This window comes from Opisthorchis viverrini (assembly GCF_000715545.1).
Source record: "Opisthorchis viverrini unplaced genomic scaffold opera_v5_437, whole genome shotgun sequence".
Classification (NCBI taxonomy): Eukaryota; Metazoa; Platyhelminthes; class Trematoda; order Opisthorchiida; family Opisthorchiidae; genus Opisthorchis; species Opisthorchis viverrini.
The window spans coordinates 188,444-205,213 of record NW_008752100.1 but is presented as its reverse complement, the minus strand read 5'-3'; the positions used below and the strand labels follow the sequence as shown (position 1 = coordinate 205,213).

General features: G+C 44.5%; 1 protein-coding gene across 1 annotated transcript in view; it reads right to left on the bottom strand.

The window, feature by feature from the left end:
* Positions 1 to 2,312: 2,312 nt before the first annotated feature.
* Positions 2,313 to 16,770, bottom strand: part of T265_11054 (hypothetical protein) — a gene marked incomplete at both ends in the record, with an annotated part of 23,399 nt that continues 8,941 nt past the window's right edge. Inside the window, 4 exons of the mRNA XM_009177603.1 lie at positions 2,313 to 2,600; positions 7,648 to 7,764; positions 8,976 to 9,146; positions 13,841 to 13,950. Of these exons, the coding sequence (XP_009175867.1) occupies positions 2,415 to 2,600; positions 7,648 to 7,764; positions 8,976 to 9,146; positions 13,841 to 13,950 (584 nt within the window). The remainder of the gene's footprint in view (positions 2,601 to 7,647; positions 7,765 to 8,975; positions 9,147 to 13,840; positions 13,951 to 16,770) is intronic.

Below are 16,770 nucleotides of genomic sequence, written 5' to 3'. Positions count from 1 at the left end.
TATATATATATATATCGAATGTTCTTCCCAGCTCGCGATTGGATCGTATGTCGCCCCTACGGTCCATGAAATGTACCTAGACAAGTGCATCATCTATGCGCGAACACAGGTTGTCTAGTTGTAAGCGCCTTTGTAATTGACAGTTGATTTTCTGAAAACAGCTTAATTCTTGCCATGGGAAAATAATCAGAGTTGAGGAGAAGAACGGGGTATGCAAGAACCGGTTGAGTGGTGATATCACAGCAAGAATTGAACCACTAGAACGAATATCTTACACAAGCGAAGTAATCGTGTCAAACCCAAAGCAGAAAAGCTCAAACGCTGGGAGCCTATCGTGACGGAGGCACTCAGCAGTTACCGCTAGATGAACGATACAGAAAGCAGAAAAACAGTCATTATTAGAACACAAGTCTTTTTTGAGATCCGAACAGAGCTGACCGTATGGAACCACAGAGCGCTACATACGCCAAGGTGAACTATTACCTGCAGCTCCGCCGGTATGTAGTACATCTTGTGGATTTCTCTTTATCACACCCTGAGTAGGTAAGCCCACAGTAGACGGATAATGTCAGAAGCCAATATCGAAAATGCCCTGCTGAAACTGATGGGACCAAACTGGGACTCCCTCCAATTAGGTGAATGTCCCATGTTGTTCTAGCAATGTTGGCTCAGGTATACGATAAATCGCTTCACCGTGCTTCTAGCGAAGGTCGGGATGGGGCTTTGACGCCTGTTTCTCGGGTCCTGTACTGTGTATGAGTCCAAAGTATTGCTATGGAGCATGGGAATACCACGGTCCGATAGATGAGGACAGTGGTCCCCCATCACCGACATTTGACAGCTCGGGATCGATCCGCTCACTCAGAACAGACGGAACCGAAGGAGTTGTGAGTAGTATAGGGTTGTTTTGATCGGGATTGACAAGTTAATTTGCAGCCGGTTTGCACATGACACGAGCGTGTGTGCGAAGAGTTTTTCTATCTCTAGGATTGCCCATCATGACGTACTATCCCCTCTCCCGCTTCCGAACAACTTCGTCATTAATGGCATCCTGAAGAATGTCTGCAAATCCAGTATACAACCTCTTGAACTGCTGCTCGGGACTCCATTTCAATATCTAGATTATACAAACAACGTAGTCTGGATTTTCCGGTGGGTTTGTGTATCTTATCTTAGGATAGATTGATGAATCGAACATTTACGCTGGACGTTTCTGTTCGCAAGATGCCAAGCTACGGTGTTCGATCGACAAATGCGAAAACCCTATCTCAGTGGGGTTTGTGGGGACTCTCATATTTGGGAGGTTACTCCAGCACTCGCTGTGTCCGGAAACCTCTGTCATATCTGGCGGTGCAGTCCTACAAGCCTTAGACTTAAGGGAGGCGTCTACAATGTTTCGGCACATGCTATGCTGCCACACGAATGTGGAACTTGTGTTCCCTTGATAGGAGACGTCAAAAGACTGGGTCTTTATCACCATTGCCTACATAACAACGAACGTATGCGGGGATTGAGGAGGTAGCCTAGCATACTATGGCTCTGGTACTGACGCGTCAACAGCTGTTCCCAATAGGATATGTCGGACCACCGAGAGTTGCTCGCAAACACTAGTTGAGCAGTCAATGACCAGACAGACTGTACGCCTCATTAGGTCTTTCTAAAGTCGTACTACTTCGACTACTTTTGTCAACTCACCATGACGATCCTTGTGAAAGTCGTTTTTTGATGTCGAGCACAAGATAGACTGCAAAAATCTTCGCGGAGTCTCCATTCGCGGCACTTCTGTCGTACATCTCTTAAGAAGGTCTTTCCATTCACCTCATGGTTCTCCGCTTGGAGCAAGCAGTTTTAAGCGAAATCACATAGGGGCGGTGAGTTTCTCCCGTCACCTACACGATCATTGGTGCAGCTCCTGCGTGTCCAAATCACGCAACTACACTCTCGGTGCATGAGCACCTGTTTTTGCTCTTTTCTAGTTTCGTATTACGTGAATTTCTAGCTGCGGCAGTGTCGTCTACTGTGGCCAGAGTTGTATTTAAGTATTAACCAAGCCAGTGAAATTCACTTGGTCGGAATACATTTGAGTTTAAACCCTCCCTAGGGAGGTGCGGGGCAGTACGTGTCACCAGTGTGGAGTCATCTGCAGCCTATTTAAATGCTTGATTTGGGAGGAAGGGCGCACTCCTAAACTGTAGCAGAGTGAAATTGACATTCTAAATGACGATTCATCCGTTCGATCGTTTAGCTTGTGGCTTCGGGGTTCGCTCGTGTGGTGTCCAACTTTCTGGTGAAGGAAACGAGATTCTAGACGTCTTTTTTTGGAAATGAACATTGTTACAGTACGTGGATTACGTACATTGATTGATGCAGTATGGTTCGTAAGTAGAAGTACGTAGACCTCAGTCCGCTTCGTGTTATGCGTTCGGATCCGTCTGAGTGCTCGCCATCTTCGTCAACAAGCTGAATTCACTCGCGGAAACAGCGATGGGTGCACCATGTTGAACATAATCCAACTCAGGTCGGCTGCATGTTGAAATTGGAAGGGTACCAGTGTCACTTGCCAGCTGAGCAATAATACTGCGCATGCCAAGTGTTCGGTCCTGAAATAGGAGGGATAAGTCAGTGATTAGCAATCGGCATGTCATTCATGCGCGAATTCTTTTCTTCGATTACGCAAAGGCCGATCACAATGGTCTTAACAAAGTGGTGAGCATGAATCCTACAAAATCCACTGTCGTTAGATTCTGAACTACATCGTCAATCGTGACAACCGCAACGCGCGAAAGTGTATCTATGTTAGGCCAGTACGAATTCATCTGACCGATTACCTGTCTATCAGAACTATGATGTGTACATTCTGCATAGCGCTATTGATAGCTGCAGTGCGAACCGAATACGTAAAGAATCAATGCGCGTGCATATTGGTACTGAAAGTGCACAATGTTCAGTTTGTCGCCGTGGCCAGGCTAAATGCGGCGTCCAGCTCAAATGAATTTGTGAACATAGGCGAGACGTAATAATATACCGAACAAAGTATCGAGATATTCCGAATAAACGGGATCTTGCAGTGAATCAGGAACCAACCAAGCTACCAAGGGTGCACTCAAAGTCGTGTCGTTTGACCTGCACACGAGGTTTTGCTTTTGTTCTTTTTTAAGGTCTTCATACAAGTGCATGACCCTGGTTGTTGACCTGTGTTGAAATTTTGATGTGTATGCGATTCAGGTCATGCATTTGTTCATGAAGAATGCCTGTGTCAGGTATTGCGCCTGCCCTGCTCCCAGTTTTATAGTCTTTCCCCGTTATTATTTCGATTTCTACCATTGGGTTGTAGGCTCGTTCATTTGTAACTCATGTGATGCGTGCTGCGGTTGACGAAAATGTTCGAAATGGTTCCCTTATCCCATCATTGTTTGACATTCAAATAACCACCGAGATAAGATTCTGGCGAGTCTTATTCAAAATTGATTACTTGTGTTCTATGGGGTCACTGCAAAGCACAGCTTTGAGTTGCGGTAAGTGTCACGAGCTGGCAAATGTAATAGACCGTTCACTTTATTACGAAGCATTTTTCGTCGACATCAGCGTGCTACTGGATATGGCTGAAGTAATTCCTATTCTCTGTGCGTCAATTTATCACCTACAGAGCAACCAAGTGCACAAGCATGCATCAGATGGAACGCGTTAGCAGGATGCATTGGGTATTTTGTAGGGAGTGTAACCGGCTGTATCCTCCACACCTAAGCCATCGACACGAATTAAAGGATTGAGTGTTACAGTCGCGGGAGTTCTGGCGACCTGTGAATCATAATCCGAACAACTACGCAGCAAACTTCAACCATAATGAGATAGTGTGAAGCCGTAACTCACCTCAATCAAGCGACACCGTGATAATATCTGTTGGCAACAAAGGAAAATGGATCAGATAAGTCATCGGGCACTTGTATCCATGCCTTTGGGTTGATTTCAAAGCGATGTGAACGCCCGGGGGCACAAGTTGTATTAGGTACAAGTACAGGACTCCTCTCAACGAGCTTCCAAAGCCATTAATCTTGCCTTTTCAACTCTTATAACGGCAAGCGAATTGAAACAGCTATCGGGCTCACTGCACCGTCAATATTTTGGGATTGAGTTTCCCAAAATATTCCCTGAACTTTACCTACTGGTGAAAATTTTTGCATTAGCACGGTGGGTCAGTGCGGCTGTTTTCAGGTCTTCATTTCCAGTTTGGTGTGAACCGACGAGCGTCTTTTGGCTCTCCAGGCAGTTTCCAACAAGAACCTCTATAAATGACTGTATTGTTCGACACCAACGACAGTGTATGTTATGAACTCGAGGACTGTCTTGTCAGCTTGCTTTTGCACAGATGTGATCAGCTCTCGAAATCCACACACGCATAACACTTGGACCCATCGGATTTCTGATTTGCAAAACTGGGTTAGTTCCTGCGATCCGTTGATTTAGTCGTAATATTTGAATGGATCAGATGGGAATAGTCGGCCATCGGGTGACCGTATCTGTTCGCCGAACTTGGCTATTAGCTTGAAAAGTTTTGTCATCAACTGAGGTGATATCACCAGCGTGCGCTTAGGTGGCTAATCCCTTCTCACCTCAACTGCACACTGATGTTGTCACCTTGATTGATGATGAAACGTCTGCAAGCTAATTCCAAGCTTGGTGAGAAAATCAACAGCCACGTGATCAACCGCCAATGAATGCACCCGAGCTACCAATATTCCCGTACATTTTCAACGTCAGATTAGAACTATAGAAGGTGATATACAGGCTTGATAGAATTTGCTATTGTCGATTGCAGCGTACCATGTCTGCTCATCATTGATGACTCTTCTTTGTCCCATTCTCTCCAGGCAATTAGTCCACTACATTTCCACTAAAATCTTTATCCCGCTGGTTATCCGTCCTTTCATAGTGCGACCATAATCCCCAGCTGTCTTATGTAAAGAAGCAGGGTGTCCCTTAAACCAATCATCGACATAACCGGCTGTCCTCACCAAGTTACAGCCAACTGGCTCGTGAAAACCTCTGACCTTGTTAGAATATTAGTATGCCAAAGCAGTGTACTCGGTGCCTTGAACTCGTGCGCCCGCCAATCCACAAGCGCTCAAGGAAAATTACTATGCTCGTAGTACATAAACTCTGTCCATGAACGTCCCATTGATGGGGTCATCTCCCAATTATGCGAGCTATTTGAAAAATCAGAGAAAGCAACCGGATTTTCATATGCAAATCCCAAAGCATTCCTTCTTAGATGTACACTGAATGTGGAATTTATTTCCAAAAATGTTTGAAACTCATGGACAAGATGTTGATCCATAACACATTTATAGTGATTCGCGTATGTGCGGGAAGCCATAAGACGTGGCACCTATTCACGAAGATCAAAAAACGTCTCTCGACAGCGAGAACTGTTAAAAACAACTGATATGTCACGATCAACCGCTTGCCCGAAACAGAGCATGCGGTGAACGGAGACGCTGTTTTCATAATCGTCCATCGTATTCTACCAAAATGAGAAAGCTGACGCCATCCATAGTTGAGAGGGTAGCTGTATCACTCCATGTTCACAAAAGTAGTCCAGACTAGTCTAAACGTCCAGACTACCCTAGCCAACTGCTAGAGCAGGACAAGCACACTGTGTTTCTTTCTCAAACAGTTGATATCCTATTATTGAAGTACTCCACCAATGTCCTACACGTGCTCTTTCCTAGTGGAAACATTCACCTTCGTCAGTGATTGCGAACATTACAAGTCGAAAAATCGGCCTATTATTTATCCTTCAACCCTTTCAGAAGAGCTTGGTAAAGTCTATTTAGAAAATGTTGAGGTTTTGAGGCGGAGACTACGGTCCACGTCACACAGACTGATCGCCGAGGCGGTAGAAATCGCCAAGCATCCCAGCGTTAACAGAATGGAAGGCGTGGAACTGGCTAGCGTGTGGAGAACGGTCTTGGGTCACTCGAGCTGACATGTGTTGGTGTGCGGTCAGAAGGAAGAGTGGTCATCATCTGAACTCCACTTGACCTCAAACTCCCTCAGACTTAATTGTCGGAGCATTCAAAACCCCACAAAGACCAGGGAAAATCTAACAGCGGCACCCGAGGTGAATCATCAAGTGAAGCACCCTAAAGTGGAAGATTAAGGAACGAAAAGCGATCGGAACCCATCAGTTCAAATTTTGGCACCCACACTAGCCGACAAGAGCCGTTAATTGATACTCAACACTGATCTAGTTTGAAGAGGACTTATTGATTGGTTCCCCGTCTGTTTCATAACCTGGCCAATTCGGCGATCTGTTCACTTGGCCTGATGAAGCTTTTGTGTCAAAAGCGAAACGTTGCCCAAATAAAAACTACCGATTGTTTACCAAGCTCTTCTGAAACGATGACGTCTCAATCGGTTCCAAAATTTTTCCAATGGCCTGAAAACAACTACGGACCATGTGTTTGCAAATTGCCCAGTGACTATCCTTCAACCCCTTTATCCATTAGGTAGAAAAGTGTTCAGGCAGAACTATATTTCACGCTTGCCGAAACCGTACGAACGTTGGGGATGAGAAAAATAGGCAAAAGTCTCAGAATTAATGTTCCATTACAGATTGGTTTAGTGACACACGGACCACCATCTAAGCACAACCCAAGATCAGTTATTTTATGGTAAAAACACCCCATCTTTCTAAACAAGCTAGTCCGTCAAGTCCGCATAAGTTTTCATTATATTATGGGACCAAGCCTGACTGCATTAATACCAGCTTCAAGGGTATGTGTTATGTGCGTGCCAATGAATGCATCTCCGCTCCTTTCATGTGTTCACCTTGAATCCATGGGGAAGATTGATCTCACGAACCAAGGGAAAACTTGACAACTTCGCGTACATAGCCTGAGGAACATACCTCGGTGGGTCACCAGTGGCTGGTTCACGCCTGTACTAGACGCGTACTGGGGTTCACCCTTTTAGGGCAGTGTCTTTAGTTTGCCATGGGGCCAACTACCAAATCTTATTGTCTTCCTACTTGCAGACCGTCGGGATTACTCCGAAGAATACACAGGAAATGAGTTTGCCCTAAAATTGCTCCCAGTGTCCAACAGGAACATTGGAAAAGGCACTTTTCTGTAAAACAACGGAATTATACTAATTTCACCTAATGTTCTCAAGTCCGCGATCATAAGATCCTGGCTTTCTTAAAGAGTCCAGTATCCGAAGAGCTTTGATAACTTTGATTATTTGTAGAGCTAGCCACGTGACTTCCTGAACAATATGATTTCACTAACTGCAAAAGCATGAACCCTTCACACAAAGAACGCCTGGGATTGGTTTTTCGCAGCGGTCACTTTATGCATGGCTAGAGTTTTGACCTGTAAAGCTCATGATGGCACGTTTACTGGTTTGGCAGTCTTCATTTTCTCCTCTGCCATAAGACACATATTTGTAGACCTGTCGGGCTATTGTGGAATTGATGCACAGGTATCAGACAGAGTCACAGGCCCCGGGATGACCAAATGGGAGAATATGGTTTCCATTTTTTGTGCGACCATTGTTTAGGCGTATCAAACCCCAAAAAGAACGTCACTGTGGTGAACTTCAGGTTTCGTGCTTAAGAATAACAGGAAAGTACGGTACACGACCTACCGGCATATTCTGAATCTTTGTCGTTAGAAGTTGTACGCTAATTCCAGGTTCATAGGCACGTATGATCTTCCCGGTCAAGTTGTTTATCGATCGTAAAACAGTTTTAAAATGGGACAGCTGAAAAATGAAAGATTAGGACATAGTTTGTTACCTGATGGTGATGTAGACTAAGCGCATTGTGAACAACCATAACTTTGCAGCATATTCTGTGAACTGTTCGGACGATCGATCCTGATGATATCTTGACCAGTGTTTCTCTAGTTCCGGTTTGTTGCAATCACCAGTTTGTTTGTGAAAACCACACTTTCTCAGTTAAATTGAATCCAGGACCGCCAGATCACTGGTTCAGCCCAGAGTTCGGGCAGAAGCCTGATCCGCGTGAGGTGTAGACCAAAATGTTGCCACGCTGAAATCACGCCTGTTCTGCAGAGTCCACTAATCACACCGGATTATGATGGTGCTATGAGGAGGTCAAGTGCACCTCTCGTCCTTGGTATTTCCCAGCTGAACAAGCTGTTCAAAGGCTGTCTTATTTTCCTCTAGGCCTATATTCAGAATAACTGAGTGCATCTCTTCATACGATGCCATTCATAAAATCGATGAAACCCCTTGTACAGCCTACAGCCAGTTTTGCCCATCAAATTGACGTAGTCCCAGAGTTTCAAGCAATTAAATTTGGTATGTGAACACCTAATGAGACACACGCGGAGTCCAGAACATCATAAACGAGAGATTCAGCTGGGTTCCGGGTGAGTCTCTCGCAAAAACAAATTTGTTTGCAAATGAGTTTACTTTGCTTAGGATGATGTTTCTATAAGACTCTAGTATCACGATTAACCGTATGTTGACGTCATTCCAATGGGCAAATGAATACTGGCCTCCAAGTTAGTATGACGTATGTTTGCCTGGAGAAACTGAAGCAGAATAAAAAAGAGGGACTGCCAATGAGTTTTAATCAACTCAAAGAGTACTACTGTGCTCAGGACAATTATCTGTTTTCCTATAACTCGGTATACATTTACGCACACCAAGGACACTCCAAAGTGCCTGCACTGTGTTAAAAAGAGCACACTGCATATTTCTTAAGGTCAATCACCCGCCTTTTGTTAAGTGGTCGCACCTGTTTTCAAACTGAGGCTCATCTATGCTGACATCCTAGAGACACGGCTCTACTTTCGCATGAAACAACTTAGGAAAGAAATACTTACGACCAGACAAGACAATGTTCCCGGATGAAATTCTACAAGGCGAACATGAGAACTATTCAAGGCTTCAAACAAATAACTGATCGATTCATTGTTTGATGAGGGAGTCCACGATCCACTCACCTGATGTGCCAACTCCTCGTGACTATGAATCATCGACTGTTGCGCACCCTGATAGAGGTCGTTCATTTTTTGTCGATGCGTATATAATTCGGACAACTCCGAGTTTTTCCCAAACAGAAGGATTCGGTGTGCTTCGACTAGCTGTTTGAGGTCGGCCTGAGCGACTCGGACCTGTGGTAGAGAGAATAGCAAATTTTCTTCGATTTGGTTGGCTAGTTTCGCAAACAGCACCGGAGAAGATGGCATTTGGTAATATAATGGGCATTCATCTGTAAGCGAACTTTGTCTTACCATTCGCGAAGTGAATTTTACCACAGATCGCCGCCGCACTCCGAAAACTCAGCCATATTTGCCCTTCAGATTTATGGGGGCTCATGAGTTAGGTGCTGAGGGATCAAACATGTGACATCTGTCAAAACTGTTTGATTGTTGGTCTGTTCGCCGAGCTTGGCAGTTGGGTTGCAAACGTTTCATCACCAATCGAGGTGACATTGTCAGTGCAGGGTTGAATGGGTCCCACTCAGCTCGGCGAACAGACCAACAACCAAACAGCGCACCCGAGCTACCTACGTTCCACATCTGTCAAAACTATTGGTTTACTATTCATGGCAAAACTCGTCCACCAACAAGCGTGTGCAGCTGGGGAGCTTGGTGCAAATTTGGGCGGGCCAGTTTTTGGTTTACTCACGGACTCATCTGACTACTCATGAACAGCCAAGATCACAATGACCTTTGTGGAAACCGCTGGAAACTTAGACAGATACTGCAAGCCCTTACCCACTGTGCCTAAACAAATTTTGTCTCTATTGAGTTTGAAATACTAGCGGCTTCAAACTAATTCAAGTTGATAAAGGCATCAGCGTCGTCAGTGGAATGTGAACCTCATCCGTTTTATCAGACCGATGAAAGTTCACAGTGGACATGACATGATAAGAGAACACCCACTCTAAAAAACAAACATTGTGAATCCTTGGACCCCTACGTTAGGTTCGTGAAATTAAGTGTGAAATACTGGAGTCACTCGGAATACAAATGTCAGCAAATGAGTTAAGTGAAATAGCAAAAACCCAGAATACTACTCAGAGCCGAATGAGATGAGTAAATCACTGTTTCTGAAATTATTTCAAAATATGAGGGAATAGTTTTTTGGAATATCAGCTAGTTCCACGAAGTGTTTTCTTCGAAACATTTATTGATTTTTGTGGGCTTGCGTAATCCGCGGTCACATTTCAATCGGGACTCCACCAAACCTAGTCAAAGGCGTATTCATCTTTGTTTTCAATGTTTTCAGCGTTGTCAAACTGGCGGTGTGAAGCTTAGCAGTTCTCTGGCCCTCTGAATTGTTGATACACATTGAAATCTATCACCCATCGCAACCCATGTGCCGAACAAACATCCCAGCGCCGTCACGGGTATGGCATACCAAAAGATTCAGACGGAAGCAAAGGGGTAGTGTTTGATTTCAGAATTCTTCCACACTTAGCACCTTGTTGCCAAGTCTGGCCTTCTTATAGACCTGTCTTTGTTTTGCTCATGTGACGACAGACACAACTGATGCCATAAACTTTGCAGGTGTCGCTCTAACTCTGTTATTGCTTGCTGTCAAGACAGGTGAACCTACAAAAAACTCAGCTCTTCATTTTAAAGCTTCGAAGGAATTCTTGATTGCGGGAAATTCTGAAGTAAGACTTTGCACAATGGAATTATGAAGAAAACGGATTGTGTCCGAAGGCCTGTCGTGTTCAGCAATTCGTGAAGACACATGATCATCCGACCATAGAACAAACTTGTACGCATAATTTTGGCTTACTGGTCTTTCTCTGGATGTAATATGAGCATTTAGATGCATGATACCTTGAAGACTGCAGTCCACTATGGTGGTAGAATACAAAGGATAAAGAGTAATGACAAACCCCAAACGGGTTCCCATTTTACTCAGGTGAATTGATCTAGTTTTCATTTCTGGATAAGTTCAAACAAATTTGTCGAAGCAGTACGCAAGAACCTGCCACCATCTTTGAATAATACCAGTGTGGGCTCATTTGTAGTTTCTCCCAGATGGAAAAGCATTTGTTACCCGATAAGCTGAGGGTGGTGTGAACTGAAATACCCCAGCTTAATTAGGGCAAAGTTAGTGGTTGAAGGACAGAAAACGAACCGAACCACTGCTGGCGGTTTAAAAGCTCGTTTTCATGATGAATTAGACTTCGAATGTTATCTTTGATCAGCTCACTAGCAGACGGTCCCTTGGGCCCAGTTTTTCGAGTTGGTTGAAACAGCTGACACGCGTTCCCAATCCCGTTTTTTCGGTCATTTCTTTGATTTCTTGAAATTCCCATACAAATCTCTGTCCACAATCAGACATTGTTTGAGGTGATATGTGACCAATCATCCCGGCGAACTATTCTATTTGCCCAATATGTTACGGTGTCTTGCATGAGGGATTGGTCGTTAAGAAATCCTGTATATGCACTTTTAAGCACCATTGGCCAAGTTCCCGACTTCGTCCATAGCCATGGGAACTCCTTTGCGATAATGATCAACAGCTTTTGTAGTTTTGTGAATCGTAAGCCCTTTTTAGTACACACTGGCGGGAACCTCTCTCCGGTATACCAAGAAAACTGAGTGAAACTGACCGTTAATCAGGTTTTCGTTGATCTTGATAATTGGGTTGCAAGCTTTTGGTCACCATCGTCAGTTGGTGAAGGATACACTTTCCAAACTTGACAAAAATCTACTAGTGAAAGGAGGAAGGCCTTCGCTGCGGAGCTATTTATAAGGAAATGCCAACTGACCGGTTACGGACCATTGCACAGGGAAGCAAAACTTTAATTGGCATCTTATTTACAAAAACTGGACATCCGTCTTCTCCTGAAAGGGTCTTCTTGAACTTTCCTGGAGATCCATTGAGTCCAATCATTCCTCGCTCAAATCCAAGCAAATTTTACAAAGCGACTCCACAAATTCCGCAACAGATTTCCCTTCTTCAAAAGACGCAAGACGAAATTCCACGAAAAGCACATACTACTCCCGTGTCTCCCCATCAGTAGTACCACCGTTATACTAGTACATGATTCGAGTGGACTTGTGTATCTCAGAGTGATCATCAGCCAAGGAAGGAACTGCATTATCGGTAACCAATGGTGACATTGATCCCATTGCGACGCTTCCGTGGAGGGCCACTGGGTGGCAAAATTAACAGTACCAAGGAACAATCGGTGGTCGGTATGAATTTGTAAACAAACACCCACCCACAGACATCGTCAGTGAGTAACTCTGACGAACTAAAATGTCCTGCATTCAAGCTAGTCTCCGGTCGATGTGAACTCTGCGGTGGGTGTGAGAATGATGGTTAGGTTGCTGGAAAGTGGTTTGTCGAATAGAGACTAGAATTAATTTGTGCATGGCTGAACAATTTAAATAAAGAGGAATTGTTACTTCAGTCTGCGCCTATTCTGATGGAGTTGGGCAACCGGACTGTAGAGATCGGGCAGTCAAGTAAAGAAGCCCTTACTCAAGAAGTAAGGCGTATGCTTAACCCGGCGTAGCAGTGACAGAACCACTCAAAGTTGGTGATGGGAGCCGTATGTTCAAATACCACACCTGGATCATGTATTGGAGTGTATTGGATGTATTAGATGTGCGCAGTAATGTCACACTAGCCAATTTGGTTAAGATTTTGCACGTAAAAGGCTGCGACATGTGAACAATGTTTGAATGGTGAGCGCGAAGCCGTGTGAAAGGTCAACTGCATGGGCACGAAAACACAGTGTCGACATCTACGTGTCTTAGAGATGGCGGTGAAATCAGGAGCAAACAGAGGATAATCAAACCGTGTATCATGATTCAATGATAGATGCGAAATACACTTGTAGTCACGCATAGATTTCAGTCATTGACATAAGTTCTGGTCCTCGAGCTACGCAAGGTTGTCTCTCATGGTAAAGAATATAATATGACACGTTTTGAGGTGTGTGGCTAATGGTGGCTTTGTATGGGAGTGTTTTGGTCCACTGAGTTCACAGCAAATAACGCCAGATAAATGTAAAACTGGACATATTTGCAAGATGACCTCCGTCAGAAAGATTCATGGTATGAGAAAAACAGTACATTACAGTTTCGATTAGGCTCAAATCACATTTCTAGGGACAGTTTTCGAGTCTGTACAGTCTGAGAATACCCTGCTCTCAGATAAACATGAAGCTTCCTTTCACTCAAGAGTTGAGTTCAATAGCACATGTAGATTTTGCAGATATACAGAACATTCTATGAGGCCATCACAGACCACCTGAAAAGAGCAAACAGATATTGACCGATGGATGAAAGGTGCTCCAACAAATCCACCTGAAGATTTTGAGTGGTCGGCTTTTCAGGGGCTACACAGCTTGATAAAATATGATGTCTGATGAATGTTGATCAGATCTGCCTGTTTGGGTCATAGATACAAGATACACAGCTACTCACGTCTTCAGTACGTGTTGGTTGATTGTCGATTGCTTGAGTGTTCATGTCAGTGCTAGGTGTGTCATAAGCTACCAGTGGTTTTCCTTAGTTCTTAGCTGGGTTTTACAACCTAAAAATGACACCAGAACGTCCGATGGAGTGCATACACATAGGAGACAGTGTTTAGAACTAATCTTGTGTAAATGTCCATTCAGTCATTTGTCCTGTCTGTCTGATGATCAATCGATCCTTCGCCGTAGAGGTGCGTTGATTGGATACGCCACCTAAACAGAAGTCACCACTAATGGAACTACTCACAAAGTTACTGAAAAAGCCACCACGGTTGCCTATCGCTGAGGCGCTTACCAACCCGGTAGATGGGAGTAGATGGGTCGAATGTTACCGAAAACGTTTCGACAAACCTCTTCCGCTTTGGTTTCCATTTCCTTCCGCAGACTGTTGTTCGTCTCATAAAGTGTGTTGTAACGCATCATTAGCCCGGCAATCACATCATCCGCCAGTTTGATGTAGTCTAAATCAAAGGAAATGGTAGTACAGTTATCAATCCACAATATTGTAAAGGAACATGATCTTTGTAAAATTAATCTCTGCCTTACCGCGCACCCACTCTTTGCGTTCGTCCAGTGGAAGCCTACCAATAAACAGTAGTCGGGTTTATTAGTCTGCTTGGAGACAAACGAGATATCCCGAAAGCCCTGACATCCCTAAAGAAATTTACCATGCTACTTTATGTCTAAATTTCCGTGACATTTTGTTACTATGAGTGCAGTAGATGAGTGGTTGAACAGAAACATCGAGGGAGCGTATCTGTGGATAGACAGAGAATGTTCTGAAACTGATATATATTTTTGATATTTTGATGCAACATTCATCCTTTAATTCGAAATCTATGGGCTCGAAAAAGCCGGGAGCTTTTGCTAGTGCACGTCTACACAAACCGGGGGATATTGAAAGCGAAAACGAATAGGTTGCTCAATGTACAAAGAAGTTATACTTGATGTTCGCCACAGGGGTGTGGATCCACACATTGATAGAATTGTGGCATTGTGTATCTTTGTTTTACTTCCATTATAACACTACGTATTTCATCAATTGCATAATCGTTTTTTGTTTGAATACGAAAAACTACAAAATCGCGCACTTGTACAATTTCACAAATACAAGCGTGGTCACTCTCTCTTCCGATTTCGCTCGCGCTTGCAGTGTTCATTCGCGAGTCGTATGTACTAACTCTGGTACCAAAACATTTCAGACATCTTCGGAATCTATTATTTGTGGGAACTGTTCAGAAGAAGACCTCTGGACCAACATGATTGGATTATTGTTTATTCGCTGACCTGGGCCAACGACGAACCATTTTAAAGAGAACAATTGTTAGTGAGTCTGTTCCATCTGACCTATTTATTTTTGTATACCCAACTTAGCGTAATTATTTTTATTACTTTGCCACACACTCCTGGTAAACTGACTTATTGGGTAGCCAGACCACTACAAATTTGGTGAGCCCGAGTATTTCTAGATATTTTTTTTAAAAACTTTTCCTTTCAAATCGTCGTAATTTTACTTCTTTTGCCCGGTAATCATGGAGGCACACTTTGACTCAGCGGAATTAGTCGAGAATGCAATTAGTATACGTTTACCAGACTATAATCCACGCAACCCAAGGGTATGGTTTCACCAGGTTGAGGCCGTTTTTGCCACCCGACGCATCGCTTCCCAAGTCACCCGGTTTTCCTATGTTGTCCAGCATCTTCCTTGTGATGTAGCAACAGAAGTTGAAGATCTGTTGGAAGATATTCCTAAGGAAAATCCGTATGACGCCCTTCGAGCGGCCGTCATAAGTAGGACAGGGAAATCAGAAAACAAAATGCTGCGGGATTTATTCACCACCGTCGAACTTGGGGACAGATCGCCATCACAAATGCTTCGCCACATGCGCAGTCTCCTCTGCGGCCGTAAGCTAGCAGAGGAGATCATGGCCCAACTATGGCTCGACAAACTCCCACCCTCCATGTCCCACGTCATCAGCGCTTTCGTTGATGACCACAGCTTAGAGCAGCTAGCCCGGATGGCGGATAAGATACACGAAACATACCCCAGTAACTCCGTAAACTCCGTCTCCCGCCCTGCACCCACTACAGATTCCGACCCGCTTCTTGCTTCTATATCGCACCTACAAACCAAATTTGACGCTTTGACCGATCGCCTACAACGGTTAGAGATCAACAGGCATCGACCACGTTCACGATCCAGATCGTCATCTCGTGCCCGTCTCCCTTGGTGCTGGTATCACCAAACTTATGGCCCAAAAGCACGCAAGTGTCAACCACCTTGTTCTTTCAAGCCGCGTTCCAACACCCCTTTAAACACCCCGGCCAGTCAGTAACGGCGACGACTGTCTGTGGCCCTCCTCGCACTAGTCGCCTGTTCCACATTACCGATCGTTCAAGTGGTCTACGTTTCCTCGTAGATACGGGAGCTGAAGTTAGTGTGCTACCACATAAGAATCCACTTCGCGATTCTCCTTCTTCCTCCTTACAAGCCGCCAACGGTACCCGCATCGCTACATACGGCGAACGTTCCCTCACACTTGACCTTGGATTGCGACGTGCGTTCAAGTGGATCTTTCTTTTGGCCGACGTCCAAAAACCCATCATCGGTGCAGATTTCCTGACCCATTACAGTCTATCTGTCGACGTGCGACACAAACGTCTTATAGACACGCTTACATCTCTCTCAGTCAACGGAATTAGTGCCCCAACTTCATCCACAGGTATCCGAGTTATCTTACCGGATTCACATTTTGCTGACATACTTAGGGATTTTCTAACCCTTACTCACCCATGTCAGTACACCCAACCGGTCACTCATTCCGTCGTTCAACACATTCAGACGAGAGGTCCATCTGTCCATGCCAACCCCCGCCGATTTCATCCGGATAATCTACAAATTGCAAAACATGAGTTCAAACACATGTTCGAACTCGCCATCATCCGCCCTTCATCGAGTCATTGGTCATCACCCCTACATATGGTACCTAATCAATGTAAAGGTGATTGGAGACCCTGTGGAGATTACGTTTATCCAACAACGCTACTATCCCAGACAGGTATCCCATCCCACATATCCACGATTTCGCAAGTACCCTATGCTATACAAAATCTTCCCCAAAACTCGATCTCGTAGGAGCATACTACCACATAGCCGTAGCCGCGGATGAGATTCCCTAAACAGCCATCACAACACCGTTTGGCCTCTTCGAATCCACGCGTATGCCCTTTGGTCTTCGAAATGCAGCCCAAACGTTTCAACGTTTCATGGACGAGGTTTT